The 27,840-nt window shown below is 47.3% G+C and overlaps 2 protein-coding genes across 2 annotated transcripts in view; both read left to right on the plus strand.

The window, feature by feature from the left end:
- VWF (von Willebrand factor) overlaps nt 1–9,281 on the plus strand; it is a 151,706-nt gene extending 142,425 nt beyond the window's left edge. Inside the window, exons 49-53 of the mRNA XM_028163508.2 lie at nt 643–741; nt 1,424–1,552; nt 2,081–2,120; nt 8,373–8,470; nt 8,978–9,281. Coding sequence (XP_028019309.2) covers nt 643–741; nt 1,424–1,552; nt 2,081–2,120; nt 8,373–8,470; nt 8,978–9,166 — 555 coding nt within the window. The 3' untranslated portion in view covers nt 9,167–9,281. The remainder of the gene's footprint in view (nt 1–642; nt 742–1,423; nt 1,553–2,080; nt 2,121–8,372; nt 8,471–8,977) is intronic.
- Nucleotides 9,282–17,689: 8,408 nt separating this feature from the next.
- The window catches only part of ANO2 (anoctamin 2), a 347,746-nt gene continuing 337,595 nt past the window's right edge, over nt 17,690–27,840 (plus strand). Inside the window, exon 1 of the mRNA XM_057557057.1 lies at nt 17,690–17,748. Coding sequence (XP_057413040.1) covers nt 17,739–17,748 — 10 coding nt within the window. The 5' untranslated portion in view covers nt 17,690–17,738. The remainder of the gene's footprint in view (nt 17,749–27,840) is intronic.

A 27,840-nucleotide genomic window follows, 5' to 3' on the forward strand; every position in this document is an offset into this window, starting at 1 on the left:
GCACCTGTTACTTGTTCTCACTGCCCCTTGCTGCAGCAGGGACCCTAATAAAGCCTTGCCTGAAACAAACAAACAAACAAACAAACAAAACCAAAAAAAAAAACTTTACTAGATTTAGTTCTTTTTTTTTTTTTTTTTTTTCCGGCATGGTGGGGAGAGTTAAAAGAGCTTTAATTTTAATGCAGTGATGAGACAGCTGATGGTCACTTTTTGGTTTTGTTAGCATGGCTTAGAATACTTTGCAAAATAAAAAGTTGGTCACCCTATGTCGTCTCCCAGAGTGGGGGGGCGTTTTTGTGAAACAGTGAAATCCTTCTTCCGGGAAGCTGCTGGATTGGCAGGAATAGAGGTAGGAAGACAGTTACGACTGTGAAAGAGGCCAGCAGTGGATGATGGTTGCTTGGATCAGGTGATGACAGAGGACCCTGGAATGACAAGCTGTGGATGAGTTCACGATGCATTTTTTGGCAAGATCTGGTGATGAGTGGGACAGGGGGGATGAGAAAAGAAGAGAAGACAAGGATGACCCCCAGATTTCTAGTTGGAGCAACTGCTTAATGAAACCATTTACCATTTGGCCTACTTACGATCGGGATCTTCGGGGGAGGTTTAAACTAAGGCTGCTTTTTCTCCTGGTTACAGGGTTACAAGGAAGAGAAGATGCAGGGCCAGTGCTGCGGGAGATGCCTGCCTGTGGCTTGCACCATTCAGCTACGAGGGGGACAGATCATGATGCTGAAGGTGGGGGCAACTTGGACTCAGGAGTCTCCCTACGATCACCGTCTGGTTTCCTATTTGGGGATATTTTCTTCAAGGAAGAGGGACTAAGTTTGGGTCAATATTGACTTCCTTTTGTACCTATTTCTGATTTTATAAGGGAAAGATGCATAACCTTTAGGAGGTACAGAATTTTCTCTTTGATTTGGTTATTTTGTCACTCTCTGTGACAAAAGTTGGTGTAGGGCCCCATGATTGGGAGTGAGTTGATCTTTAAGATTTTCTCCAGCCTTGATTGTCTGTGAGACTGACCAGGCAATCAGGGTGACACAGACTCGGATCTATGAAAGCCAGAGTGGGCTGGTGGGGCTGGCAGGTGGCACCTGGCTCACCTCTCGTTCAGCTATTGATTGGCCAGTTTCCCTTTGCTGTGTCTTAATTCTTTAAGCTGTTGGGTGGTCAGTAGAGTTGAGGGATGCCCTACATTTATGCAGCCCTATTCCCAGTTAATAAGTTGTAAAACTGGACTCCACCTCCGTTCTGGGTTCTGGGTGTGGAGACTTTGCACACACTGCCTCAGTCTTGTTCCAAGGTCCCCTACATCGTCTCAACAACTCCAAGGAGTCAAGGTCATGGCTTGAAGTGGCTTTGTACCCCAAACACCGTCTTCAGATTTGCTCTGCCCACCTCCCCTCTTTCCTTTCAGCATGATGAGACTCTCCAGGATGGCTGTGACAGTCACTTCTGCAGGGTCAACGAGAGAGGCGAGTTCATCTGGGAGAGGAGGGTCACGGGCTGCCCGCCCTTCGATGGACACAAATGTTTGGCCGAAGGGGTGAGTAGCTGGAGCTCAGGCCCTGCTTTCCTCTTGACTGTCTCCATCTTTGACTCTAAGAAGAGGGTTCTTCTGAACAGCGGTCCAGCTCTGCTGTTGGACACGTGATTCCCAGTGTCCAAGGAGAACCCTGACCTAGTTTAAAAATGAACAAAATTACAAAATCAAAGCCCAATGGAGGGACAAAACTCTCTCAACTATACCATGCTTTAAGAAAATACCTTCCCTTAAGGGAGAATGGATCTGTGATCCTTGAATGGGAAGGTGAGAGATCAAACTGATTTCCAGCCTTCCCTGGGAATGATGATCCTGGTGACTCAACTGGAAGAGAATTCAGAATAATCAGAATCATTTCAGCCTGGCCAGGTGGGGTGGTCAGTCTGCTCACATTTGTGATGGGAAAGCCCATTCATATCTGGGGACTTAAGCTCAGGACTCTGAGTCCAGAGGCAGGACTTGGCCTGGAGTGACTGAAAGTGTCCACTATGTACTATTTGTGCCTAATCTGGGACTTTGCTGTTTTCTTAGGGGAAAATCATGAAAATTCCAGGCACATGCTGTGACACATGTAAGTACCTTACCAATAGCTTGTCCCTTGAAATCAATCAGGCCAAGTCCAGGGACTGTTCTTTTTTTTTTTTTTTTTTTTAATTATTAGCACCTTTATTTATTTATTTATTTATTTATTTGGCTGTGTTGGGTCTTCGTTTCTGTGCGAGGGCTTCCTCTAGTTGCGGCAAGCGGGGGCCACTCTTCATTGCGGTGCGCGGGCCTCTCACTATCGTGGCCTCTCTTGTTGCAGAGCACAGGCTCCAGACGCGCAGGCTCAGTAATTGTGGCTCACGGGCCCAGTTGCTCCGCGGCATGTGGGATCTTCCCAGACCAGGGCTTGAACCCGTGTCCCCTGCATTAGCAGGCAGACTCTCAACCACTGCACCACCAGGGAAGCCCAGGGACTGTTCTTTGGAATGAACTTTCTTCTAGAAAGATATTGCAGTCACTGTGTTCAATTCTGCAGGGAACTTCCACCCCACCCTGCATGTCCTTGGACTGCCCCCTGAAGCCCCCTTTCAAGATGCCTGTAAAGCAGACTCTTCCTCCTTCCTTCCAAACTCCTAACAATCACTAGCCTCTGACCTGCCTTTCCCCTTGCAGAGTCTTGGGTTGGTCATAGTCCTATCATGAGAGAATGTCTTCTCTCTGCCACCAGAGCTCCTGAAGACAGGCACCTTGATTCATGATCTCGACAGAGCAGACACTCAATATGCCTCTAATCTTTGGATGTCGTGCAGCTCTCCCAGAGAGAAAGGGAAGCCAGCAGCTGGCTGTGGGGCTGCAGAGAACACAGCCTTCTCGAGGATTTATGAGGCTGGTCTCAGTTTTATTAACCTCGTCTTCTTCACTCTCAGCTCCTCTTGACCTTGCAGTTGTGTTGTACTGGTTGGTCCCAATAGTTACGGCCGCAGCTTTGGAGACGGAGCTCAAGTCTGCCCATCAGACAGCATCTCACCACACGTTCTCGCGTTCTTGTTTCCATGAGCGCAAGTACCTTTCAGAATCCCAATGTTAGTGCTGTATTCTCTGAATGTAGAATTACTTGCCTGGGCTAATATTCTTTGTCTTTTAGTTTAGTTAGTTTTTGGGTTCATGGGCCCATGTTCCCACGTTTATTTTTGGGTAGAGAAAGGAAGAGTAAAAACACGAATATCTTCAGCGTTCGGTCATTCATTCTTTTCTTGATGGCTCACTCTGACAGTCCCTGTAGTTGCTGTAACCAAATTGCAGATTGTGGAAACACACTCTGAAAGCATCTTTTTCTATGGTTCTTGTCTGCATGGTTGAAGAATGTGGTCAGGAAACCATCAGAGGAGATGCATTCTCTCTAGGCGTGCTGCACATGGAATTGGGCCGAGGCTGTTATCTTCAAAACTAGCAGCGAGGCAAAAAGGGGCCTGTGTTGGTCTGTGCTTTCAAGAGGTGGGGACCTTCCATAAGGAAAAGAAGCCAGGCTCAGGGATTTAAATCTACAGCAAAAGAATATAGGGTGTTGACCTCAATATGTTTTCCTTATTCACCCTCTTAATGTGGTTGGCAGGCTTTCACTTTAAAATGACATTATTTGGGAGTTGGGAGCCCAACTCTTAGGTAGTTAAAGTTGATTTAGATTTGGAGCCATCCAGGAATGGAAAACTCCCAGTGTTTGGATGGGCAATAATGAGCTGGCATTAAATCTTAGAATTATCAGTGGGCCTAGAAGAGGTTCAGATCTGAATCCTTTTAACCCCTGTATATAAGGAGACCCATGCTAGCGACCTGGAGATAGCTATACCCAAAAGGAAGATTCCATAAGGGCTCCTAGGATCAGCTCCCACAGAGACAATGACATTTGCAGGGATGGATACATATTAATTGCATTTATTAGCTACCTCATTGCCCATTAGCGTCTGGATATTGTTATAAGCGCAGGAGGATTGCTCTGATCATTATGGGTTTTATTTTATTTTTAACATCTTTATTGGAATATAGTTGCTTTACAATGTTGTGTTAGTTTCTGCTGTATAACAAAGTGAATCAGCTATATGTATACATATATCCCCATATCCCCTCCCTCTTGGGTCTCCCTCCCACCCTCCCTATACCACCCCTCTAGGTGGTCACAAAGCACCGAGCTGATCTCCCTGTGCTGTGCAGCTGCTTCCCACTAGCTATCTATTTTACATTTGGTAGTGTATATGTGTCAACGCTACTCTCTCACTTCGTCCCAGCTTACCCTTCCCCCTCCCCGTGTCCTCAAGTCCATTCTCTACGTCTGCATCTTTATTCCTGTCCTGCCCCTATGTTCATCAGAGCCTTTTTTCCTTTTTTAGATTCTATATATATATGTGTTAGCATACAGTATTTGTTCTTCTATTTCTGACTTACTTCACTCTGTATGACAGACTCTAGGTCTATCCACCTCACTACAAATAACTCAATTTCATTTCCTTTTATGGCTGAGTAATATTCCATTGTATATATGTGCCACATCTTCTTTACCCATTCATCTGTCGATGGACACTTAGGTTGCTTCCATGTCCTGGCTATTGTAAATAGTGCTGCAATGAACATTGTGGTACATGACTCTTTTTGAATTATGGTTTTCTCAGGGTATATGCCCAGTAGTGGGATTGCGGGGTCATATGGTAGTTCTATTTTTAGTTTTTTTTTTTAAAATAAATTTATTTATTTATTTATTTATTTTTGGCTGTGTTGGGTCTTCGTTGCTGTGTGAGGGCTTTCTCTAGTTGTGGCAAGCGGGGGCCACTCTTCATCACGGTGCGCGGGCCTCTCACTGTCGCGGCCTCTCTTGTTGTGGAGCACAGGCTCCAGACGCGCAGGCTCAGTAGCTGTGGCTCACGGGCCTAGTTGCTCCGCAGCATGTGGGATCTTCCCAGATCAGGGCTCGAACCCATGTCCCCTGCATCGGCAGGCAGACTTTCAACCACTGCGCCACCAGGGAAGCCCTATTTTTAGTTTTTTAAGGAACCTCCATAGTGGCTGTATCAATTTACATTCCCACCAATAGTGCAAGAGGGTCCCGTTTTCTCCACACCCTCTGCAGCATTTGTTGTTTGTAGATTTTCTGATGATGCCCATTCTAACAAGTGTGAGGTGGTACCTCATTGTAGTTTTGATTTGCATTTCTCTAATAATTAGTGATGTTGAGCAGCTTTTAATGTGCTTCTTGACCATCTGTATATCTTCTTTGGTGAAATGTCTATTTAGGTCTTCTGCCCATTTTTGGATTGGGTTGTTTTTTTTTTTTGATATTGAGCTGCATGAGCTGCTTGTAAATTTTGGAGATTAATCCTTTGTCAGTTGCTTCGTTTGCAAATATTTTCTCCCATTCTGAGGGTTGTCTTTTTGTCTTGTTTATGTTTTCCTTTGTTGTGCAAAAGCTTTTACGTTTCATTAAGTCCCATTTGTTTATTTTTGCTTTTATTTCCATTTCTCTAGGAGGTGGATCAAAAAGGATCTTGCTGTGATTTATGTCATAGAGTGTTCTGCCTATGCTTTCCTCTAAGAGTTTTATAGTGTCTGGCCTTACATTTAGGTGTTTAATCCATTTTGCGTTTATTTTTGTGTATGGTGTTAGGAAGTGTTCTAATTTCATTCTTTTACATGTAGCTGTCCAGTTTTCCCAGCACCACTTATTGAAGACACTGTCTTTTCTCCATTGTATATTCTTTCCTCCTTTATCAAAGATGAGGTGACCATGTGTGCGTTGGTTTATCTCTGGGCTTTCTATCCTGTTCCATCAATCTATATTTCTGTTTTCGTGCCAGTACCATACTGTCTTGATTACTGTAGCTTTGTAGTATATTCTGAAGTCTGGGAGCCTGATTCCTCCAGCTCCGTTTTTCTTTCTCAAGATTGCTTTGGCTATTCAGGGTCTTTTGTGTTTCCATACAAATTGTGAAATTTTTTGTTCTAGTTCTGTGAAAAAGGCCATTGGTAGTTTGATAGGGATTGCATTGAATCTGTAGATTGCTTTGGGTAGTATAGTCATTTTCACAATGTTGATTCTTCCAATCCAAGAACATGGTATATCTCTCCATCTGTTTGTATCATCTTTAATTTCTTTCATCAGTGTCTTACAGATTTCTGCATACAGGTCTTTTGTCTCCTTAGGTAGGTTTATTCCTAGGTATTTTATTCTTTTTGTTGCAATGGTAAATGGGAGTGTTACCTTAATTTCTCTTTCAGATTTTTCATCATTAGTGTATAGGAATGCAAACCCTAGTGTGTAGGGTTTGTCATACATGGCCTTTATTATGTTGAGGTAGGTTCCCTCTATGCCTACTTTCTGGAGAGTTTTTATCATAATTGGGTGTTGAATTTTGTCAAAAGCTTTTTCTGCATCTACTGAGATTATCATATGGTTTTTATCCTTCGATTTGTTAATATGGTGCATCACATTGATTGATTTGAGTATATTGAAGAATCCTTGCATTCCTGGGATAAACCCCACTTGATCATGGTATATGATCCTTTTAATATGCTGTTGGATTCTGTTTGTTAGTATTTTGTTGAGGATTTTTGCATTTATGTTCATCAGTGATATTGGCCTGTAGTTTCCTTTTTTGTGATATCTTTGTCTGGTTTTGGTATCAGGGTGATGGTGGCCTTGTAGAATGAGTTTGGGAGTGTTCCTCCCTCTGCTATATTTTGGAAGAGTTTGAGAAGGATAGGTGTTAGCTCTTCTCTAAATGTTTGATAGAATTTGCCTGTGAAGCCATCTGGTCCTGGGCTTTTGTTTGCTGGAAGATTTTTAATCACAGTTTCAATTTCAGTGCTTGTGATTGGTCTGTTTATATTTTCTGTTTCTTCCTGGTTCAGTCTCGGAAGGTTGTGCTTTTCTAAGAATTTGTCCATTTCTTCCAGGGTGTCCATTTTATTGGCGTATAGTTGCTTGTAGTAATCTCTTATGATCCTTTGTATTTCTGCACTGTCAGTTGTTACTTCTCCTTTTTCATTTCCAATTCTGTTGATTTGAGTCTTCTCCCTTTTTTTCTTGATGAGTCTATCTAATAATTTATCAATTTTGTTTATCTTCTCAAAGAACCAGCTTTTAGTTTTATTGATCTTTGCTATTGTTTCCTTCATTTCTTTTTCATTTATTTCTGATCTGATTTTTTTTTTTTTTAATTTTTGGCTGCATTGGGTCTTCGTTGCTGTGTGTGGGCTTTCTCTAGTTGTGACGAGCGGGGGCTACTCTTCATTGCGGTGCGCAGGCTTCTCATTGCAGTGGCTTCTCTTGTTATGGAGCACGGGCTCTAGGTGCACGGGCTTCAGTAGTTGTGGCGCATGGGCTTAGTTGCTTCGCGGCATGTGGGATCTTCCCAGACCAGGGCTTGAACCCGTGTCCTCTGCATTGGCAGGCGGATTCTTAACCACTGTGCCACCAGGGAAGCCCTCTGATCTGATGTTTATGATCTTTCCTTTTGCTAACTTTGGGGGTTTTTTTTGTTCTTCTTTCTCTAGTTGCTTTAGGTGTAAGGTTAGGTTGTTTATTTGAGATGTTTCTTGAGGTAGGATTGTATTGCTATAAACTTCCCTCTTAGAACTGCTTTTGCTGCATCCCATAGGTTTTGGGTCATCGTGTTTTCATTGTCATTTGTTTCTAGGTATTTTTTGATTTCCTCTTTGATTTCTTCAGTGATCTCTTGGTTATTTAGTAATGTATTATTTAGCCTCCATGTGTTTGTATTTTTTACAGTTTTTTTCCCTGTAATTGATATCTAGTCTCATAACGTTGTGGTCGGAAAAGATACTTGATATGATTTCAATTTTCTTAAATTTACCAAGGCTTGATTTGTGACTCAAGATATGATCTATCCTGGAGAATGTTCCATGAGCACTTGAGAAGAAAGTGTATTCTGTTGTTTTTGGATGGAATGTCCTATAAGTATCAATTAAGTCCGTCTTGTTTAATGTGTCATTTAAAGCTTGTGTTTCCTTATTTATTCATTATGGTTTTTAGAGTCTACAATTACATAAAAGTAAGTCCTATCCATTGACATCACCAAAGCACAGTGAATCTAGGCTCCTCCTGCAATTAAAATTGTGCCATTATGTGAGTTAAACCCAGTGATAACTATATCTTTGAATATGAAGGGCCAGGAGAAGCTGAGGGGAACCAGGACCACTGACTTGCCCTCCCCATGGCTGGCTTTGGTGATCCAGTTACTGTGAAATTGACCTATTTCCAGTAAATGAGGGAACTGGGCTGGAGAGTGTTGTATGGAAGAACAGGTCCCATCTCTCACCTGTCCTATAGGTGAGGAGCCCGAGTGCAAGGACATCACTGCCAAGCTGCAGTACGTCAAAGTGGGAGACTGTCTGTCTGAAGAGCAAGTGGACATTCACTACTGCCAGGTAAGGGGTCCTCGGTTGGGAGGGGCAAGTTCTTTGTTTGGACACATCTCTTTAGTTACAGAGTCAAAGGATCTGGGAAATTCACAGCGGGGAGAAGTGAAAGGAACTGGGAGCTTTTAACATTTTTTTAAAAAGCCAATGTTTTATTGAAGTAAATGGGAACTTTTGACCCTGGAAGAAAAATACTGAGCAGTGATTCAACACGCCCTTTGAAGAGAATGGAGAGTTACTTAATGGAAGATGGGAGCTATGCTTCCTGAAGATCAATCACACAGGCATAGAAATTGCAGCTAGAGGGCTTGGGTGTGACAGTTCCATTAGGACAGGCCTTTCAGACCTCCCAAGAGCTACTTTTACACATTGTTTGGCTGTCCTGTGTTTCCCCGGGCAAAGCCAGACCTTCTTGATTGGAGGAGGGCAGGTGGAGGAAGTGGCCTGCCCCAGAGCCCTCCCCACCCTGGGACTCTCCACCGCCCGCAACGGCCGCCTCTCTCTGCCCCGCCGTAGGGAAGGTGCACCAGCAAAGCCCTGTACTCCATCGACACGGAGGACGTGCAGGAGCAGTGCGCCTGCTGCACGCCCACACGCACGGAGCCCATGCAGGTGCCCCTGCGCTGCGCCAACGGCTCCGTCATCCACCACGTGGTCCTCAACGCCATGCAGTGCAAGTGCTCCCCCAGGAAATGCCGCCAGTGAGGCGCGGCCCTGCCGCGGACACCCGTCACCACCCGCTTGGCGACCCCTGCTCGGCGCATGCGCGCTCTGCTCCCGGGCTCCCCCGGGCCCACAATAAAGGCCAATCTGTCATCTTGCCAAAGGCTCATGGTTCATCTAGGCTGAGGTGGCTATTGTAGGCTGGGCTGGAGCTCTGAGGCTGGTGCTGAAGGGGGCGGGGGGTAGGGGAGCACAGGCTCCATCTGGAAACACTTGAGCCCCGGGGTCTGCGGGGGGCACCGCCCACCTCGGGGAGAAAGTGGCATCTCAGCCTCCACGGGGAGGGAAGGGGAGAGTGAGCGCCAGGCCTCCTCGGAAACAGCCCAGTGGCTGAAGGAGAAGGGATTTGCTCTGGAACACTGGGGTCTCCAGTCTCTGAATCCAGGGGCTTCTGGGCAGAGCAGAGGGGGGCCCTGGAGCCAGGCTCCTGCCAGGCTGTGGCCAGTGTGGCTGACTTGATGGGGAAGGAGCCCCAGTGGGTGTGCAAGGGGTTCTCTGAGCCCTCGGCTGAGCCAGTGCCTGTGTCCCTCAGTGGCCCCCGTGGGAGGGTGAGAGGCTGGGGGCTGGGGGGCTGGAAACACGGTGCTGGGCATGTGCGGGAACGTGGTCCCTCGTGGCACAGGCGTGGCCGTGGCCGGGGACCCCCAGACTCAGGGGCGGCCCAGGTTCCACCCATGGCCTTCGCTGGACTGTGTGGCCTCAGCAAGCCCTGTAGCGGTTTTCAGACTTAGTTTCCTCAACTGGAACCAGCAACGTCAGTCTCACTCACTCGGTTGGGAGGGTCAAATAAGCCAGAAAGTCCGGGAGTAACTATGAATTGCTCTACAATAACGGAAAAAGTGACCAGAAGAAAAATGGGGAAATCAAGGTTCAAAGGGGAACCCTAAGTGTCCCTACCGTCAGTGGCAGAGCACTGAGGGTTTCCTTTGTTCTGAGGGGTGAGGGGGCTGAGTTCCTTTTGGGCTGGATGCTGGAGGCGGAGGCCCTGCCCACTCCAGGATCCTTTAGTGGACAGAAGAGGTGTAGGTAACGCCAGACCTCACCGGGTCCCCAAATCACTAACCACTGCTGTCACTCTCAAGGAGAGATCATCCTTTCTTAGACTTTTATGAAAAAAGCTTACATGTATATGCTGGCAAGATGGCAGAGACTCTAGGTGGGGAGAGCACACCCATGAGAATAAAGCAACTGTCCTGGCTATGAGACAGGAATTTGATGGAGGATTGACTTTCACGCCAGATCCTTCTAACCCAGGAGAGACTCAACTCATTGAACGTACTGGACGATGGAGCTGGAAAGGATTTAGACATTATCTCATCCACTGCCCTCTCCTGCCCCTTTGCAGAGGATGAAAGCAGCTCAGAGAACTTGAGTGACATGCCAAAGGTCACACAGCTGCTGGGTGGCAGGGTCAGGTTCAGAACCCAAGTACCTGGACACCTGGGCAAGAACTCCTGAGCCGGTCCATCAGAGCCGCACGTCCCTGGTGCTGACAGATCCGGCCCTGTTCTCACAGGAACCAGTGACGGCTGCATTTCTAGGTCTTTCTGCTTCTGTCACTGCTGGGGAAGAACCTCCAGGGAAGATACATTAAAGGCAAATGGCATGGGTTGTGTTGAGTCGTTTTGGTGGGGAGTTTAGCCGGGTAGAGGGAAGGAAGAATGGATCGAAGTTTTATGTAACTGCTCAATAATTCAAAGGCTGTCATCATCCATCACCCCGCCTCCAGCTTTGAGTGCCTCTATGGTCTCTGTAGGAAACCAGATCCAGGGCCAGAGAATTACCTGTCTCTCTTCTGACTGATCGCCTAATGCTCCACCTGGGGACGAGGTGCCGTTGGAGGCGTCGCCACAGAGACACTCGGCAGGGAGACCACCTCTTCAGCAGAAGGTGTCAATTTCCCAGCTGCCTCCATAGCCTGAGTTCTCCTCATATTTACTGATAGGACAGTTCGCTACCAAGAAAAAAGCTGAGTCAGAAAAATTGCATATTGTGATTAAAAAAAAAAATGCAGGGAGTAGGGTAAAAAGGAGAAACTGGTAGTGGGGGTATGAGCCAGGAGCCGTCCCCATTCTACATGTGTTCCAGGGCGGGTCTGCCTCTGGTCTCAGGCACTCTCCTTTTTGTCACCCTTAGACCAGATGGGACAGTCCCCAAAAGGAGAGTCTTAGGGGGAGTCTCAAGGTAGGAGTATGCAGGGACCAGGGGACTAAAAAAGTGCTGGAGGGAGAGAAGAGAGGGAATGGATAAGGAACCACCATGGTGGAAAGGCTTCCAATCCTCTTGGCATTGAAAACACATAGAGAAGGGTTCCCAGAAGTGAATGGAGAAGGGCGTTGTCTCAGGCAGCCAGGAACCAAGTGTTAGAGCACAGACTCTGGAGCAGGCACAGTCCTCAGAGGCACGGTGCCTGGCCGTTTACACTGCAGTCTCCTAATCTGTGAAATGGGCACACAGGCAGTAATTACCTCCTAGATTTGTTACTAGAATTAGATAATTCCTCTGGGGAAGGCTCTGAGAAGGATGCTGAGGGGGAGGAGGTCCACATCCACAGCAGCCGTGGTTACTCCTGGTGCCCAGGATACGGCCCAGGTTGGCACACACTGCTTTTGGATTTCCTTCTGCTCAGCCCCTGACTCCCCTTTACTGCCTCAGTTTCCTCATCTGTAAAGTGAGGAACAATCCCCACCAGCCCACCTTATCAGCATAGGAGATAGGAAAGTCCGTGGTCGTTCAGAGCCTACTTGACATATATTGTTAACATAATACCTTTTCATTTTCAGGGTCCCTGGTATTAATGCACTTGGTTAGCTTGGGGGCGTCTTGGAACTGTAGATTCCATCATCCAGAATGGCCCTTTGGAGGTCTTCTCTTCCATCCCCCTGCCCATGGCTAGGTACCAAAGCCATTCCGGAGAGATGGAACTCCTCTTTTTCCTGGGATGGAGCTTTCACCATCTACCTCCTCAAGGGGTCCCAGCGTCTCCCTGGGAAGCTTTGCTAAAACCTGCCCCTCCCCTTGCCTCCTGCAGCCCCTCTTCCTGTCCCCGGGGCACGATTCCTCCACTCCTGCTCCTTTTAGTCTAGAGAAAGGTGGGGACAGCTGGTGGCGGGTGGAGGGCAGGCAGGTGTGCTGGGGAGCCTCCCACCCCTACGCAGGCGATCAGGGCCAGGGCGGCGGGAAGCAGGCTTCCCCGGGCGGGATTGGAAGCTAATCAGGCAGACTGTTCACGAGATAATCCGGCTGAATGCTCACACCGGAACGAGGTTAGCAGGCAGCTCCGCGGGTGGGGAGAGCAGCGGTCTTACTGTCTCGCCCCTCAGCTTCATTAACCGGAGCGTGTCCCGGACTCCACCCGCCCCCGGGAACGCGCTCGTCTCCACGTGGCGCGACCAGCGCAGGTGCGCCTAGGGTGCAGCTCCGGGGAGGCCTGGTAGCCGCTGGTGAGGGGTGGGGGAGGAGGCAGCGGCAGCAGGCTGGGGCGGGCACGTCCAAACGGAGCTGAGCCGCGATGGAATTAGTCCCGCGACTGAATAAGCCAGTGCAGACGGCAGAGCAGCCCCGGCAGAGGGGCAGTCCCGGTTTCCTGGCCTGCGCGCCTGCACCATGGCCACCCGCGGGCTGAGCGGTGAGTACCCCCTGCCGGGGACCCTGGTCCTGGGCATCTGACAAGTTGTAGAAGGCAGAGGGGCTGGGAGTGAAGGAGGTGGCATCTTAACTCCTACCCGTTGGGATTTGTGACCCCGAGTGAACCTGGAGGGGGTGGTTGCAGAGCTGATCCTTCTCTCCCAGGGTAGGGAAGGCGAGGGATGCCTGCACACTTTCCTGGACACTCATTTCTAATCAAGGAGAGAAGAGGTCGGACAAGAGGCAGAAGATTGGTGCAGTGGCTTTTTGGTGATGAATTACCAATTCCTATCTCTTTATCTTCATGTTAAGTCAGGGGGTGTTCAGTTTAGTGCGTCTGAATGGCAAGCAAACACCCAGGGTTTAAGTCAGAAACAATCTGCTGAGGACAGAGGTTCAGATTCACCCCCTGCAATTTGACTTCGGCGTTCCTGGAGCAGCTTCACAGTTTCAGGAAGTCTCCTCCAGCCCTTATCCAAACCCACCCCCAGGAAGGACATTTACACCTCGGGGTGCAGGGAAACACAGGTGTGACTTTCCTGGGGACTTCTTTTTAGAGGAAAAGCAAATTGAGGCAGCGTTTAGGGGAGCAGGATGTGATCCTGCTGCACCTCCAAATGATACTGAGTAGAAAGACGTGTTTGGCAGGGTTGACCTTGCTTGGAAAGGGATTTTGTTGGGTGTCTTGTTTCTGGTGGTTCGTGGGAGAGGCGTGGAGTGGCGGGGGCAGGGTGCTCACTTCATTGGCATGAACGGTGGGCAGAAGGGACTGGAAGGTAGACATCAGCCACAGTCCTGAGACTTTGTGAGCAGGTGTGGAGAGACACCCTGGGACCACGTGGATGCGGGTCCAGGATAGAAGTTCCCACTGAGCAAGGTTAGGTCTCAGCCGGAAGGCAGGTGACAGGTGAGGGAAGATCTTACACAAGATAGGGCGCTTCTGGAGGATGACGAGACCCCGGGTCCCTGCACTTGCCTGGGCTTTGTGCTTGGGACCGGACATTAGAGCCCTGCCTCAGCTGCTGGGTGTCCAGGGCCCAATCTCCCCCTCACGGTGTCCTGTCATGCACCGTCATTTTGGGAGCCAAGAACCTGAGAAGGTCCTTTCGGGGCACCTGCATCGCTCTCTGAGTTGCCTCTACGTGGGTCCTGGGCCTCTTTGCTGGCTGATGGAGGAAGCTGTGTGAGGAGTGGGGATGGGTTCCAAACACCAGCCTCAGGTTCTGTCCAGTTTCTCTCTGCCCCTTCCCTGCCCTCTTCCACTACAGGGCACAGCTAGGCGGCCAGAGGCACTGGGGACTAAAGTGGAGCTTGTCTTTCATTTTCTTTAATGAGGACCTGATTCCTAGAGCACACGGAGAACAGAAACTTGACCACTAGAGATGAGAATCTTGCCTCTAACTACAAAGTAGAATCGGTCTCTATTTGTATGCAGGTGGTTGGGGAGGAGGAGTTTAAACAGAGATTGCATTCAAGGAAAGAACCAGCCATGTGGACACCTGGAGAATGATCTAGCAAAGGCAGTAGTGGCGAAAGACCCCATGGCAGCAACGTGCTTGGGCTGTCCAAAAAATAGGGGGGAAGCCCAGTGCCTGGAGGGAGAGGGAGAGAGAGAGGGTGAGAGTGAACCAGATCACGCGGAGTCTTGGGACTCAGGCCATATGTTTTTGACTTTTCAAAGAGAAAGGGAAGAGTAACATTTATCAAGCATCGCCTGTATACCAGACACCGTGCTTTGCTTCCCCCAAAATCTGGGGGTCAGTGTTAAGTCCATTTCATTGAAGAGGAACCTGAGGTTCAGAGAGGTTACGAAATATGTCTGTTACATTGTGTTAACTACCGAATCATCAGAGAAGGATGAAGTTGGAATTCAAATTCATTTCCCCGCCCCCTCACCTTGTTGCTTTTGTTCTGTTCTTAAGAAGCCATTAGAAGGGAGTGTAGATACCAACAAGGAGGGGTGGGTGAGAAATGTGGGTGGAACTGGGGCTTTTAGGGAGATACTAATTTTGCAAGGCTGGCAGGTGGTGCTGTGGTCATAGTGGAGGCAAGGCTTGCCTTGACACGACTTCCAATCTGGAATCATCATGGTTAGTTTACTTAGTGGGGTCAAGCCCAGGAAGGCAGGTTGTCACCACCAAACACCTAAGGCAATGTGCCACTGTGATCTCCACCGGGGACATGACTTAATGAGCACGGGTTATCTGAGTTCCACATCTGTGGTTCACAGGCACGTGGGAGAGACTGACCCACTGCGGGCAGAGGACTTGCCCAGTGTCTGATGTGCTCTAGCAAACCTGGCTCACGATCATTTCAATGGATCTGCACACCATGCACCTGTGCTTGCAGCTCACATCAGTTCAGAGCACACCTGCCGAGCCAGATGCTACACTCAGTGCTGGAGCTACAAGGATCAGCGAGGGCACACAGTGGCCTGTCAGGATTCTTGGTGCCCTAAGTTGATCCTAGGAGTTTAGCAACCACCACATCCACTGTTCTTGGACATGAGAAGGAGGAGCCAGGATCAAACCTGGGCTTGTTTAGACCAAACCAAAGAAATTAGCCCTGTCTATACTTCAGGTATTTCAAGATGTACTAGAGGTCTTTCTTAGGCTCCTACTGACAACCCTGCCCTTCCTCCAGAAACTCTAAGGAAATAATTTATGAGTCTGTCTGTCTGACAGCTCTCCATCTAGGTTAACTTGTGCTGAAACTACGAAAGGATGGCAATTCTCACAAGGAGCCAGGGTCAGATCCTCTCTCTGTGTAGCAAACACAGGTATAAAGCACCCTTGCATCTTCTGACTGGTTCACTGACCAAGGGATAATTCCCACTTTCTAGCCTGTTGTTCATCATTAACTAATTAAAATCGCTTAAAAATTAAAAAGTAATGATACAAGCCCATTGTGAAAAAAAATTAAATGCAAATAAATAAAATACCTGTTTTTAATATTTTGGTAATTATTCTTCACCCTAACTCCTTTTTAATCCATTTTTATTCTTGCCTATATCAGTAACTATTTCTATTTCTTATTTACTAATCTTCAAGCAAATTACAAAAAAGGAAAGCCTAGATGCAATAAAACTTAAATCAAGGATAAATTAGCAAATGCCAAATAATGAAAGATTAGGAACATATTATTATAGCACCAAAACCTAGAGAAGAATAGTTCCTGTAATTGAGTGAAAACTTACCTATGAGCCTCCTGACAGAACAGAAAAGAGATAGTAAGTTACGTGGGTCTCATTGCCTAAGAAAAGGAGACTAGTTCATCAACATTAAAGTTTAAGAAGATTGGCACAGTGGTATTTGTGTGACATATAAGACATTGCCTAGCATAATGGGCTGTAGTTTCATTAATAGCTTGTCAGAAAGAGTATTATTTTTCATGTGGGCATTTATTATATTGTTTCTGATTCTTTTTTTAAAAGAGGTGTTTCTGTTTTACCCTTTTCTGGTCCATTCTCTTCCATTATATTGAAAAAAATGCTGTTTTCAAACCATTAGATAACCAGCTATTGGGTTAAACCTCTAATTTGAAAAGTTGTGTCTTACAGCAGATAGAAAACTTAGAGGCTAATAGTCCGTTTTGACCAATGGCTCACAATCTCTTTTCCTCGCCTGTATAAGAAAGTGATGCACTCTTCCAACAGGTGCAATACTTTAAATTTATTTATGTATATTTATTTTGGCTGCGCTGGATCTTAGTTGTGGCACGTGGACTTCTTAGTTGCAGAACGCAGGGTCTAGTTTGCCGGCCAGGGGTCGAACCCGGGCTCCCTGCATTGGGAGCTTGGAGTCTTACCCACTGGACCACAAGGAAGTCCCAGGAGTAATTCTTATCCAAGTTTCTATCTGTTATCATTTCCCTTTATTGTGAAGAACATGCTTTAGCATTTTTTTAAAATTTTATTTTATATTGGAGTATAATTGATTTACTCCAAATTTTATTTTATATTGGAATATAATTGAGTATAATGTATTATTAGTTTCAGGTGTACAGCAAAGTGATTAGTTATACATATACATATATCCATTCTTTTTCATTTCTTAAAGTGCATTTCTGCTGGTGACAAATCCTCTCAACTTCTTTACCCACCCAAAACTCCAGAATTCCATACCACAAAGCACGGAAGAGGTGATTGGCCAGAAATCCCTCTCTGCTCATCTTTTCAGCATCTCAATTTTTTAATCCACCCTTTCCTCGAGCACCTACTATGTGCCAGGCTGCAGTAAGGATCGAAGGTGATATCCAGTCTCTACCTTTGAGAATCTCTCCCTGCCTGGGGTGTACAAGTGTGAGGGGGTTGTCCAGTCTGTCAAGTTGGGGGAAGTTTGAGCAAGGCTGTGAAGTACAGGTATTTGACGTGGATGGTATCTCCCTGGGCTGAATTACTGCACTTGTAAGTGGAGATATTTATTATTGTCCACATTAATGAAGGGTACTGTATTAGGGTAATGCTCTGCTCTATTTATTATTATTCACATTGATAATGAAGGGCACTCTATTAAGGTAATGCTCAGATAACTGCTCTGACGAATAGACTAAAAAATAAGGAGTAAAACACAACAAGAGTTTACTTCTTGTTAAGGTGATAGGCCTGGGTGGGTAAACAAGTTGGTGGGGTGACTCTTTTCCAGGAAGCTTTGCAGGGACCCGGGGTGATGGAGGCTCCTCCAGCTTCAACTATGACTTCCGAGGTGGCCCTGAGAATTGCCCTTCCAGTTATCTGAGCCGGGGAAAGAGCGTGCGGGAACACGCAGAAGCATGCATGGAAGGTTTCTATGGGACAGGCCTAGAAATAGCACATATCACTCTTCTCACATTCCTCTGGCCGGAATTCAGTCCCGTGGCCACATCTAGTTGCAAGGGAGGGAGGCTAGGAAATATGGTCTAGCTGTGTGTTCAGGGAGAAGAGGAAGACATGGATTTTGGTAAGCAGCTTGTAGTCTCTGTCATAGGGGCCTATCAAAAATGGTAAGTTTGGTGTGGTATAGTCACACTTACTCTACTGTATTAAGGTTACAGATTTAGACATTTGTCTCCCCAAGTAGGCTCTGAGATCTTCAAGTTTCAGCACCCAGGACAGGACAGGGTATGTGGTGAATGCTTATTAAATTGTTTGTGAATGCATGAATGAATGAATGAATGAATGGTGAGCTGGTGTGACAGTAGCTGACCAAAAGATTCTGCTGCTTCTTTATTATCTTTTTTAAAAATTGAAGTATAGTTGATTTACAGTGTTGTGTTAGCTTCAGGTGTACAGCAAAGTGACTCAGGTATACATATATATACATATTCTTTTTTGTATCCTTTTCCATTATGGTTTATCACAGGACACTGAATACAGTTCTCTGTACTATACAGTAGTACCGTGTTGTTTATCTATTTTATACATAGAAGTTTGTATCTGCTAATCCAAAACTCCTAATTTATCCCTCCCCCACCCGCTTTCTCCTTTGGTAACCATAAGTTTGTTTTCTATGTCTGTGAGTCTGTTTCTGTTTTGTAAATAAGTTCATTTATATCATTTTAAAAGATTCTACATATAAGTGATATCATATCATATTTGTCTTTCTCTGTCTGACTTACTTCACTTAGTATGATAATCTCTAGGTCCATCCATGTTGCTGCAGATGGCATTATTTTGTTCTTTTTTATGGCTGAGTAATATTCCATTGTGTGTGTGTGTGTATATATTTACCACATCTTTATCCATTCATCTGTTGATGGACCTTTAGGTTGCTTCCATGTCTTGGCTATTGTAAATAATGCTGCTATGAACATTGGGATGCAGGTATCTTTTCAAATTATAGTTTTCTCTGGATATATGCCCAGGAGTGGGATTGCTGGATCATATGGTAACTTTATTTTTAGTTTTTTAAGGAACCTCCATACTGTTTTCCACAGTGGCTGCACCATTTACATTCCCACAAACCGTGTAGGAGTGTTCACTTTTCTCCACACCCTCTCCAGCACTTGTTATTTGTAGACTTTTTAATGATGGCCTTTCTGACCAGTGTGAGGTGGTACCTCACTGTAGTTTTGATTTGCACAGTTGCTTCTTTTAAAATAATATTTAAGAAATTTAAAAAGTGACATCTGGCTATTTGAGTTAGAGAAAGCAGGTGAAGGTATTGTGAATCTTTCTTTAAATGTGAAATATATACTTCACTGGTCCTTGAAACTCAAGCAATTTGATTCTTTGCTACTCAGAGTTTGAATTTAATTTCTTCTTGGGAAACTCAATACTTTGCAGAATTTAAGTACACACCTTTATGAAATGAATACATTGGGTTAAAGGAAAGAGAAAAAGAGAAATTGTAAAAATAATACATGAACTCTAGAGATACAGCTGCATATTTTAAATTTTTTTTCAATAACAATTTTATTATGAAGGATTTAACCAAGGTATTTAGTTATGGGACTTGGCTATGATCCTCTGAAGTTAGGTGAAATGATAAAATTCTACCTGAGGGCCACCTTTTAAGAAAGCTGCTTTATCAATGTGTGCTGTATCATGATGGTGTTATATACTTATCTCCATGCTCCTCCTGGAAAATCACATATCTGTGTCGCCAATTTAGAGGAAGATGCTTGCCTTCCTGTTTGTTATGGCAGGTAGTTGTGTCTCCAGTTCTTCTATAAAATATATCAACTCATTCAGGCACAAGTTAACCACATTTAATGAAATTTAGCATTTGCCTTTACTTGGCATGTGTAGACCCATTCCTACCCCTTTTGATTCTCAAGCTGGTTTTATGATCAAGGCTCTAATGTATGCTTTAAAAGTCAGGGAGCCAAACTGAAGCTGCACAGATGGGTCCTACCCCAGGTAGAAGCACACACCTCTGCTGTAGCAGTGGGCCAAGCTCATGGGTGCCAAGCATGGAGCTTTTCCTTCTCCATTGACAGGCTTCCCTTGCTTCTAGGTTCATGTAGCACCCAACTTTTTTTTTTTAACACCCAGGTCAAGGCAGGTCTAGATCTAAACATTTACCTTCACTGTGCTAAGTGGCCCTTCGTTTTATTTGTCCTAAGCTTCCCTTGTTCGTGTTCTAGGTGATGGTTCTTCCATCTAACATTTTAGGACCTGTGACTGGATCTGTGCTCACATTTTTGATTCTGTTAGTGATTCTATAGACCAATGGTCTCCACCCTGGTGGCGCAATAGAACGCCCCAGGCAAATAAGTCCAGATCTCGAGGTGGAACCAGACATCAACCTTTTAACTTTCATAAGTGATTCCAACGTGCATCCAAGGCTGAGAACCACTCTCTGTGTCCATTTGTCCTCGCTTTTACCAATCGCTGGATCCTAGTATTTTAAGTCTGGCTTCCCATGGCAGGCTCCTCCCCACCCTCCCCATAGAGTAGCTCTTGGGTGCTTCTACTTATCCCTTTTCCAGAACTTCTTCTCCTAGTTCTGTCCTTTGGAATGTGGTGATTGTAACTTCACTGATAGTCAAATGAGGACACATCTGGTCTTAAGTGAGAGCAATCTGTATTTGGCTAGGACAGCAGCCTAGTAGAGGTGAAGTTATGAGACATTAAAAAATGTGTCTCCCAAGTGTTTCCACCACTAGTTATTACAGGATCTCCAATCCCCCTTAAAGTCCCACCCAGTAATTATGGGAGACCCTAGGGGGTGTCTCAAGTGTTTTCATGAACAGTTCTTCAAGATTCTACACGGTGTTATCGTCTCAAAGGATGCTGGCTGTTGAGACTTCTCGTTTCCAAAGCTATGGGGAAACACCTGCCCAACTCCCAGAGCTGATTACGTGCCAGTCCCCCTGTTAGGGCTAATGATTCAGTGGTGAACAAGACAGGCACGATTCCTGTCCTGAAGGAGAGTACAATCTACCAGGTGAAGGTTTGTCTACATGATATGAATTTACTCATATCTGTTAACAATGCTGTAACATAGAGAAAATTTCTGAGCAATTTCCTATAGACTATAAATGTATTTGGGGTATTTATAAAAATCTCAGGTTCATCCATATCCCTCACATCTGCTGAGTCCCTCTAGAGCTTTCAATGTCTCATCCAGACCGGAAGGCTCCAGCAGGTTCAGTGGAGAGCTATGATTGGAAGAGCTCTCTTGGGCATTAACCTCAGAGCCAGTTCATTTTGGGTAACAGAAATCCATTCCACCTTCTCTGGAGAGCAGGGGATAAGAAAGAGATCATCAGTCTTGGTGACACCCAGGAGGAAGAGAAGGGTCAGAGATGGGAGCTGTTTGTGGGTGGAGGAGGATGAGGGCTGTATACCCAAGAGAAGAGTCAGTCAGTCTCATGAAAGTGGGGCGTGTGCGTGTGTAGAGGGCTGGGGGAAGGAGTATGTTTTGCTCACAGTCGCATCGTCATGCTTGTTCTTGTCGGTGTACTTGCAAAACAGGTTATGACTAACCAGCTAACAGAACAGCTTTGACCAGTTATGTTGTAGATGCGTCACGTCCTCATGACACAGAGGGAGGGACGTTGATAACCTCAGTCTCATCAGTCACACACCAAACCACAGTGTAGGATGGGCTGCCAATGAGTAGGTTTCATCTGGGCACCTTATCCAAGTCCTGATCTGTGGTTTTTGTTGTGGAGGGAAGTACTTCCTGAAATGAATTTCTTGTTCTTTTTTTTTTTTTGTCCCTGGTCTTCATTTTTAGGACCTTGGATCTGAGCATTGAATGTAAATGCTGTTTGTTAAAAGTCCTCTTTAAAGAGGTGAGGGACGTTCAGAATGTCCCGGCAGCAAGGGACTTATGGGGTAGTCTGGGCTGTCCTTCTTCCTTTCGTACCGTAGAGCCTGCTGGTTAAAAGTGTGCACTGAGTACGTCACTTACTAGCTGGTGACCTTGGGCAACTTACCTGACCTCTCTATGCCTGTTTTCTCATCAGTAAAAACGGGACAACAGTAGTACCGACCTCAGAGTTATCATGAAGACGAAATGAGTCGTTACACGGAAAGCGCTCAGAACAGTGCCTGGCACATGTCAGGTGCCAGCTGTTAGTGCTGTAGTTGTTCTAATGATTAGGGCAGGTCTGTGCTCAATTCAGAGGGGACTCCACTCTGTTCAAAATTCACTCACAAGCAACGATTCTTTCATTCCCCACATTATTACCTCCAGATGTTTACTGAGCCCCTATTGCATCCAGAGTTCTGTGCTAGGAATACAAAGATATAAAAGGCAAATTTTCTGAACTTCTTGAGGATTTCCCTAAGTGGTTAGAAAAGGCTTGGTATAGGAATAGGACTTTAGCTGGATGGGATTTAGACAAGTGGAGAGAACATTCCAAGCAGGGGTGACTGTGAGCAAAGGCACGAGAGAAAGTTAGTTTGGAGATAGGTCTGGCTAAAAAGGAATGTTCTTATCTGATGGATGAATTAGGGAGGAGAGATATGTAACAGCCAGATATGGAAGTCTTTGAATGCCAAGTTGTTTGTAAGTCCCAAGACAATGAAGGTTTTGAGTAGCAGAGTGACCAGTGAAATAAAAGTGTTAAAAAGGGTCACATGTAGTGGAAAAGGAGTTAGGGATCCATCCATCCCATCATCCATCCATCCATCCATCCATTCATCCATCCATCCATCCAATCATCTCTCCATCCATCCAATCATCTTTCCATACATCCATCCAGCCATCCACCATCCATCCATCCATCTGCCCATCCATCCTTCCCCTGACATTGCATTTATCCTAACCATAGCCAGAGTGATCTTTCTGATGTAATTCTAACCATGTTGCTCTCCTGCTTTAATGTTATTATAACTTGTGAACACTGCGTGTTAACAGAGTGGGATTTGGGGTGGGTATAGCATTTAGGAGAGACGTATAGGGGCAGAAGGGAGAACCACTCCAAAGACCAAAGATCAGAAAAAGCAGGTCACCTTCTAGAAGCTGCGGGTGGTTCAGTCTTTCTGGGGTGTGTGTGTGTGTAGTGACTTGCAGGAGATGATTGATACTGGGAAGACTGACAGGAACGACAGTCAAGAGTCTTGTAGGCTACGTTAAAAAGTGTGTTCCATAAACTAGAAGGATCCTTTCTTTGCCCCTCAAATCCCACCGCATAGTTGGCCACCTCTTGGGACTATGTGGGTGGAGAAAGAGCAGGCGGAGGCAGGCAGTCCTTGATCTCAGGCGGTTGATGATCTGAAACAGCCAGGACCAGCGGCTGATTGCAAGGGACCATACAAATGATTGTCTTTCTCCTTGCAATCTCCTTTCCTCTCTTGCCCATTTGAAGATGCTTACTCATCTTTTCTGGATGCATCTCAAAAGGTGTGTGTGCTGGGGAGCCTTTCCTGATAGCTTTAGGCAGAGCACTTCTGTAGGTCTTTGTTCAGATTCCAACTTTAGCTCTTCTCTTATTCCTGGAATTATCTCCTCATTAGTCTATTTTCCTCGCTTACTAATCTGCCTTCCCTGTGGGCACCTAGGGGTTGGTGGCAAGGAGCATGTTCTGTTTACCTTGAGTTTCCAATGTATTATTCAGTGCCTGGGAAGTTAAATGGTTCTGGAATGAATAGAGGTGTGGAAGTTTAGATATATGTACACTCCCCCCGCCTCCCCGCACCCCCCCCCCCGACCCCAATGGCCAGTTGTACCTGGAGCACGACGTGAGAGTGTGTTCAGTGGAGGAGGGGCCGGGAGGGGGAGGGCGGGCCGTGGGTGGGTGCTGGGAGATGAAGCAGCTCAGACAGGTAGGTGGGGCTCAGATGATGAAAGGTCCTGTGCACCAACTAGACAATTTGGTCTTCTTTCTAAGAAGAGTGGGAAACCACCGCAAGGGAGTAACTTGGTCACATTGTTTCAAAATGGTAACACCAGCTGCATCATGAGCTGCAGGAGAGCTGCATTGTGAGCCTGAGCCGTGACCCGAGGATCAAAGGGGAGATCAGTGGCAGGGAGGCCGGTTAACTCTTCCTTATCCAAGTTCAAGGCAGGGATGCAGACTGTGGCTGTATCATCATCAGGAAGGGGGTGTTTGAACATCCGGGGAGAGAGGGCTGTTTTTGAGCGAGGCCGTGAGATGAGCAGAGCTGAGGAGACAGGTCTGCAGATGGTCCTTTCGTGGGGAGGGGACCGGAGGGTGGTCCTTCTGTCACTTTGGCCGCATTTGGGGGCTGAGAAAGGTGACATTCAGCAGGACCTATGGGGCAAGCGGTGGGGCGATCAGCAGGGCCATTGGGTCCAAATTTTGAGCTTAGAATATCAAATTTTGACTGTTGTCCTGGGTCAAATTCATGCAGGAAAGCAGGGTGAGACCTCGGTGGAAGGGTTGACTCTGAAATGAAATCCATCCACCCCTGGATTCTTGGGAAGGCTCCAGGTGAGCCTCTCAAAATCTGAAAGTGCCCAGGTCGCTCTGAGACTTCCCGAGGGCCTGCCTGTCAGTAGGACCACCCCTGCCCGGTGTCTTGTCCTTGGCCTGGGAGGGTGTGGATACTCTGTCCCCCTCAGGGCAGCCCTGGCCTGTCTGGTTTTGCCAGAAGTAGCGGCCTCAGAAGGCTGGTGACGGGGGCTGCCCTATTTTTCTGGGCATCTCACACTCACTTGCCAGCGGTTAGCAATGAGACAGCAATGATGCCATGAGGGAAACTTCGAGGATAAGCCCTGCTGCCCGGAAGTCCAGCTCCCACAGGAAACCTCTTCCTGCTGCTGTCTCTCTCGGAGGCTCTGGCAATTTCTCAGGCCCTGATGACTCTTGTCGCCCTCCTCTGTGCCTGGGGAACCCACTGCCTGCTCTTTCTCTGCCCAGCCTGGCACTGCCTTGCTCTTGACTGTGTCTCTTGGTCCCTTTGCTCCAGTTTTCCCACCATCACCTACTGCCTGAGCTTTTCTCACTCTCACTAGCTCGTCACATCCTCCTGTTGCCCTTCTGCCCTCCTAGCTCTGAACCTTTGCTGGGACCCAGAAGATTCTTGACACACTGTCTGAGAGGTGTGGCATGATTTGAAGGGTCTGGAAACCACTCCCGCCTTTCAGCACCTCCCCCTCACCTAACTGGGCGCACAGTGCCCGCCATTAGATGGTGTTCCTTCAGGCGAAGGCCCCTGCCCTGTAAACATGCGGGTCTAGTGAGGTCTGCAGAGCCTTTAAAGTTTTCAAAATGCTTTCACTCAGATTATCTCAGGATGTCAGCACGGGCTATTTGTACTTTGGGGTAGGTTAGCTTCTTTGCCATGGCAGTGATGGTTGGAAGCCCCTGGTAGTGGATGGGGGGTGGGGTGGGTGCAGGCTTACAATATGGGGACCCAGGCTGGGGAGGGGCCTTGGGCAGCCTAGGGAAGGGACAACAAAAGGGCAGGACCGAAAAACAAGTTCTTTCTGTTTTTCCATTTAGATTTGGGCTGTTCCCTGGCCCAAGACTCTGTTCTTTTCTCTCAAAATCTCCAATCCTGCTCCTTCTCCGTCTGCCTCCGTAGCACAACCTGAGGTGCCTGCAGGCCAGCTGGGTGATGGAGCTTAGATCCAACTAGGAGGGGTGGAGTTCATCTTGGAAATACCTGGCTCTCCAGGGTAAAGAAGTGTGTGGTGGTCCCAGATGAGTAAGGAAACCAGCTCCCCTGTAGTGATGGGGGTGGACAGCAGGGGCTTCTCCTGTCTCATCCAGGAATCCAACAGGAAGCACATAGTAACCAGCAGACGGGGGCAGCGGGGAGTGGAGCAGAGAAGTGTGGGTGGGCAGAGATGGATGGAAGGGCAGACACTACAGCCCCAAAGTGGGACTTGTTAACAATCCTCACATTTTCTGTAGCTCACATGCTTCTAAGGAATTTAAATCTTTTCTCTTGTTCTATCATCACTCTCCCCTATGAGGAAAGAAACAAAATGACCCCCTCCCCCCAATGATGGGAGGAAAAACTAAGCTCAGAGAAAAGACAGTATTTTTACACAACTGTGGCCATGCCAGGACTAGGCACCCAGGGTCGTCCTGGCTTGGTGTGGGGCAGGGTGCTGGTGGCCGCTCCTGGGGGGGGGTCATGGGGTGGGGGCACGTGGTGAGGTCGACCCTCGTGCTTCTCAGGTGGTCTGGGCTACCCCCGTGTAGTCCCAAATCACGGTCTGGCATTTATTAATTTTTTATTCTCGATCTGACAGAGACTGTCCACCGTGGCCTTGGCCCACCACTCGGACAGGCTGCAGGTGCCTCCAAACCGCAAGCCAAGACCAGGATGGCCCTCCTTCCCTTCATTTCCTCCCGCCCCGCAAAAGGGCAGCCCCCCTAATCACGCGCCCCTGTGGCTTCACTGGCCTTCAGCGTCTCCACAGATGGAGCAAATCGGAATATTCAGAAAAACGCAAGTTTCAAAGAGATGAGGGGTAGGAAGCAGGGCAGGAGCAAGGTTGGAGAATACATGTCCCAGCTTTCAGTTCATGGTAAAGATTTTATACTCAGGCAATGGGACCCTTTGAAGGGCTTTGAGAGGGAGGGTGGAGTAAAGTGAGGTCTCATCTTGAGGGATCCCTCTCAGGGTGGAGGAGGAGGAGGAGGGACTGGGGGGGCAGATGTGGATGTGCGGACGCGCTCCTGCCCAGGTGGGGCCACGCTGTCCATGCTCAGCGGGAGGCCTCTGGTCATTTCCATCTGGTCACACTTGGACAAGGTGTGGAGGGCTGTCCTCTCCCGCCACCCTAATGCTCCTGGAGGCTTATGAAAGTCCAGACAATTGGAAGATGGGCTACTCACATATGGGGTGATCAGTTGGGGTGGTCATTTGGGGAGCTGAGCAAAGGTTTGGGATATAGAAGGAGTCCCTTAGACTGGACAGTCATGGGTCGTCACCAGTGGGTTATCTTCCCTCAGTGACGCCAGACAGTCAAGGCTGCTGCTTGAGTCCCACCCTCTACGGCTCCCTGCTGACCAGTGGGGTCCACTGCCTGAAGCTCGGAGGCCTTCCTTGGCCAACTTGACGTTTGTCTGTGTGGCCCTACACCTCCCTCTGCACCAGCTCAGCTTGTAGCATCTCAATCATGTCTGGGGTGGAAGGAGATTAGCTCTGCTTGTAGTATCTGAATATTCCCGTCTCACCTTGGTTAGTAGCTTTCTGAAACAAGAATGTGCTGCGTTTGGGTTTTCTGGGTTCCTAAGGACCAAAACTGCAGGTGGCCTGGAGCTAGAGGAAGAAGCATGTTCCAGCCAGCAGGAGGAATCGATGCAAGATCCTGGCAGGGAGGCAGTGTGATGCGTCAGAGAGACTGAGAGCAGAACAGTATGGCTGGAACTCAGAGCTCCACCAGGACACGGGACAGATGAGGCAGAGACGTGAACAGGCCAAATTCCACAGGGTCTCACAGCCCAAGAACGTGGGAAGCACCAGAAGTCTCCACACAATAGGCGTCATGGCCTGATTGACATTTTGAAAGGACCCCCTTGTGGGGAACAGTGGCGGGGAGCAAGGATGGAAGTGGTGGGGTGTTGGGGGAGCGTGGAGTAAGACAGGTGAGCAAGGACGGTAAGTTGGACTAGACTAAGGTGGTCATGGACGTGGTGGAAAACAGATGGATTTAGGAGGTATTTCAGGGGTGAAATTCATAGGATCGATCACAGATCGGATCTGGGGTGTGAGGGATGAAGGCTATTAGGGCTGCCTTCAGATTTCTGGTTCGTGGACTGAGCGATGGTGGTGGCATTCATAGCGATGGGGATACTGAAAAAGTGTCGCGTTGTGGAGAGGGTCGTAAGTTTGGTTTTGGACGTGTTGACTTTGAGGGGCCTCTGAAACATCCAAGCAGAGATGCCAGGTGGGCAGCGGGGTGTATGGTCTGGTGGCTAGAGAAGAGTCATTGTTAAAGGTTAAATTTTGAGAGTCATCGTCATAGAGGTGATAATTAAAGTCATTGGCATGGATGCGAGTTCCCAGGAAGAGAGCTGAGTGTAGAGAGGAGGCCCCAGGTCCAGGCCTTGTGAAAATGCATCTAGTTGATCCAGAGACGGTAAGCTATGCCTCGCCCTCATGGGACCCTACCATTCTGATTCCAGTTCCAGTGTGTGGGGTTTTCCCCCACACCAAGCAGTTCTGCAACACC

This window comes from Balaenoptera acutorostrata, chromosome 11 (genome assembly GCF_949987535.1).
Source record: "Balaenoptera acutorostrata chromosome 11, mBalAcu1.1, whole genome shotgun sequence".
In the NCBI taxonomy this organism is placed as follows: Eukaryota; Metazoa; Chordata; class Mammalia; order Artiodactyla; family Balaenopteridae; genus Balaenoptera; species Balaenoptera acutorostrata.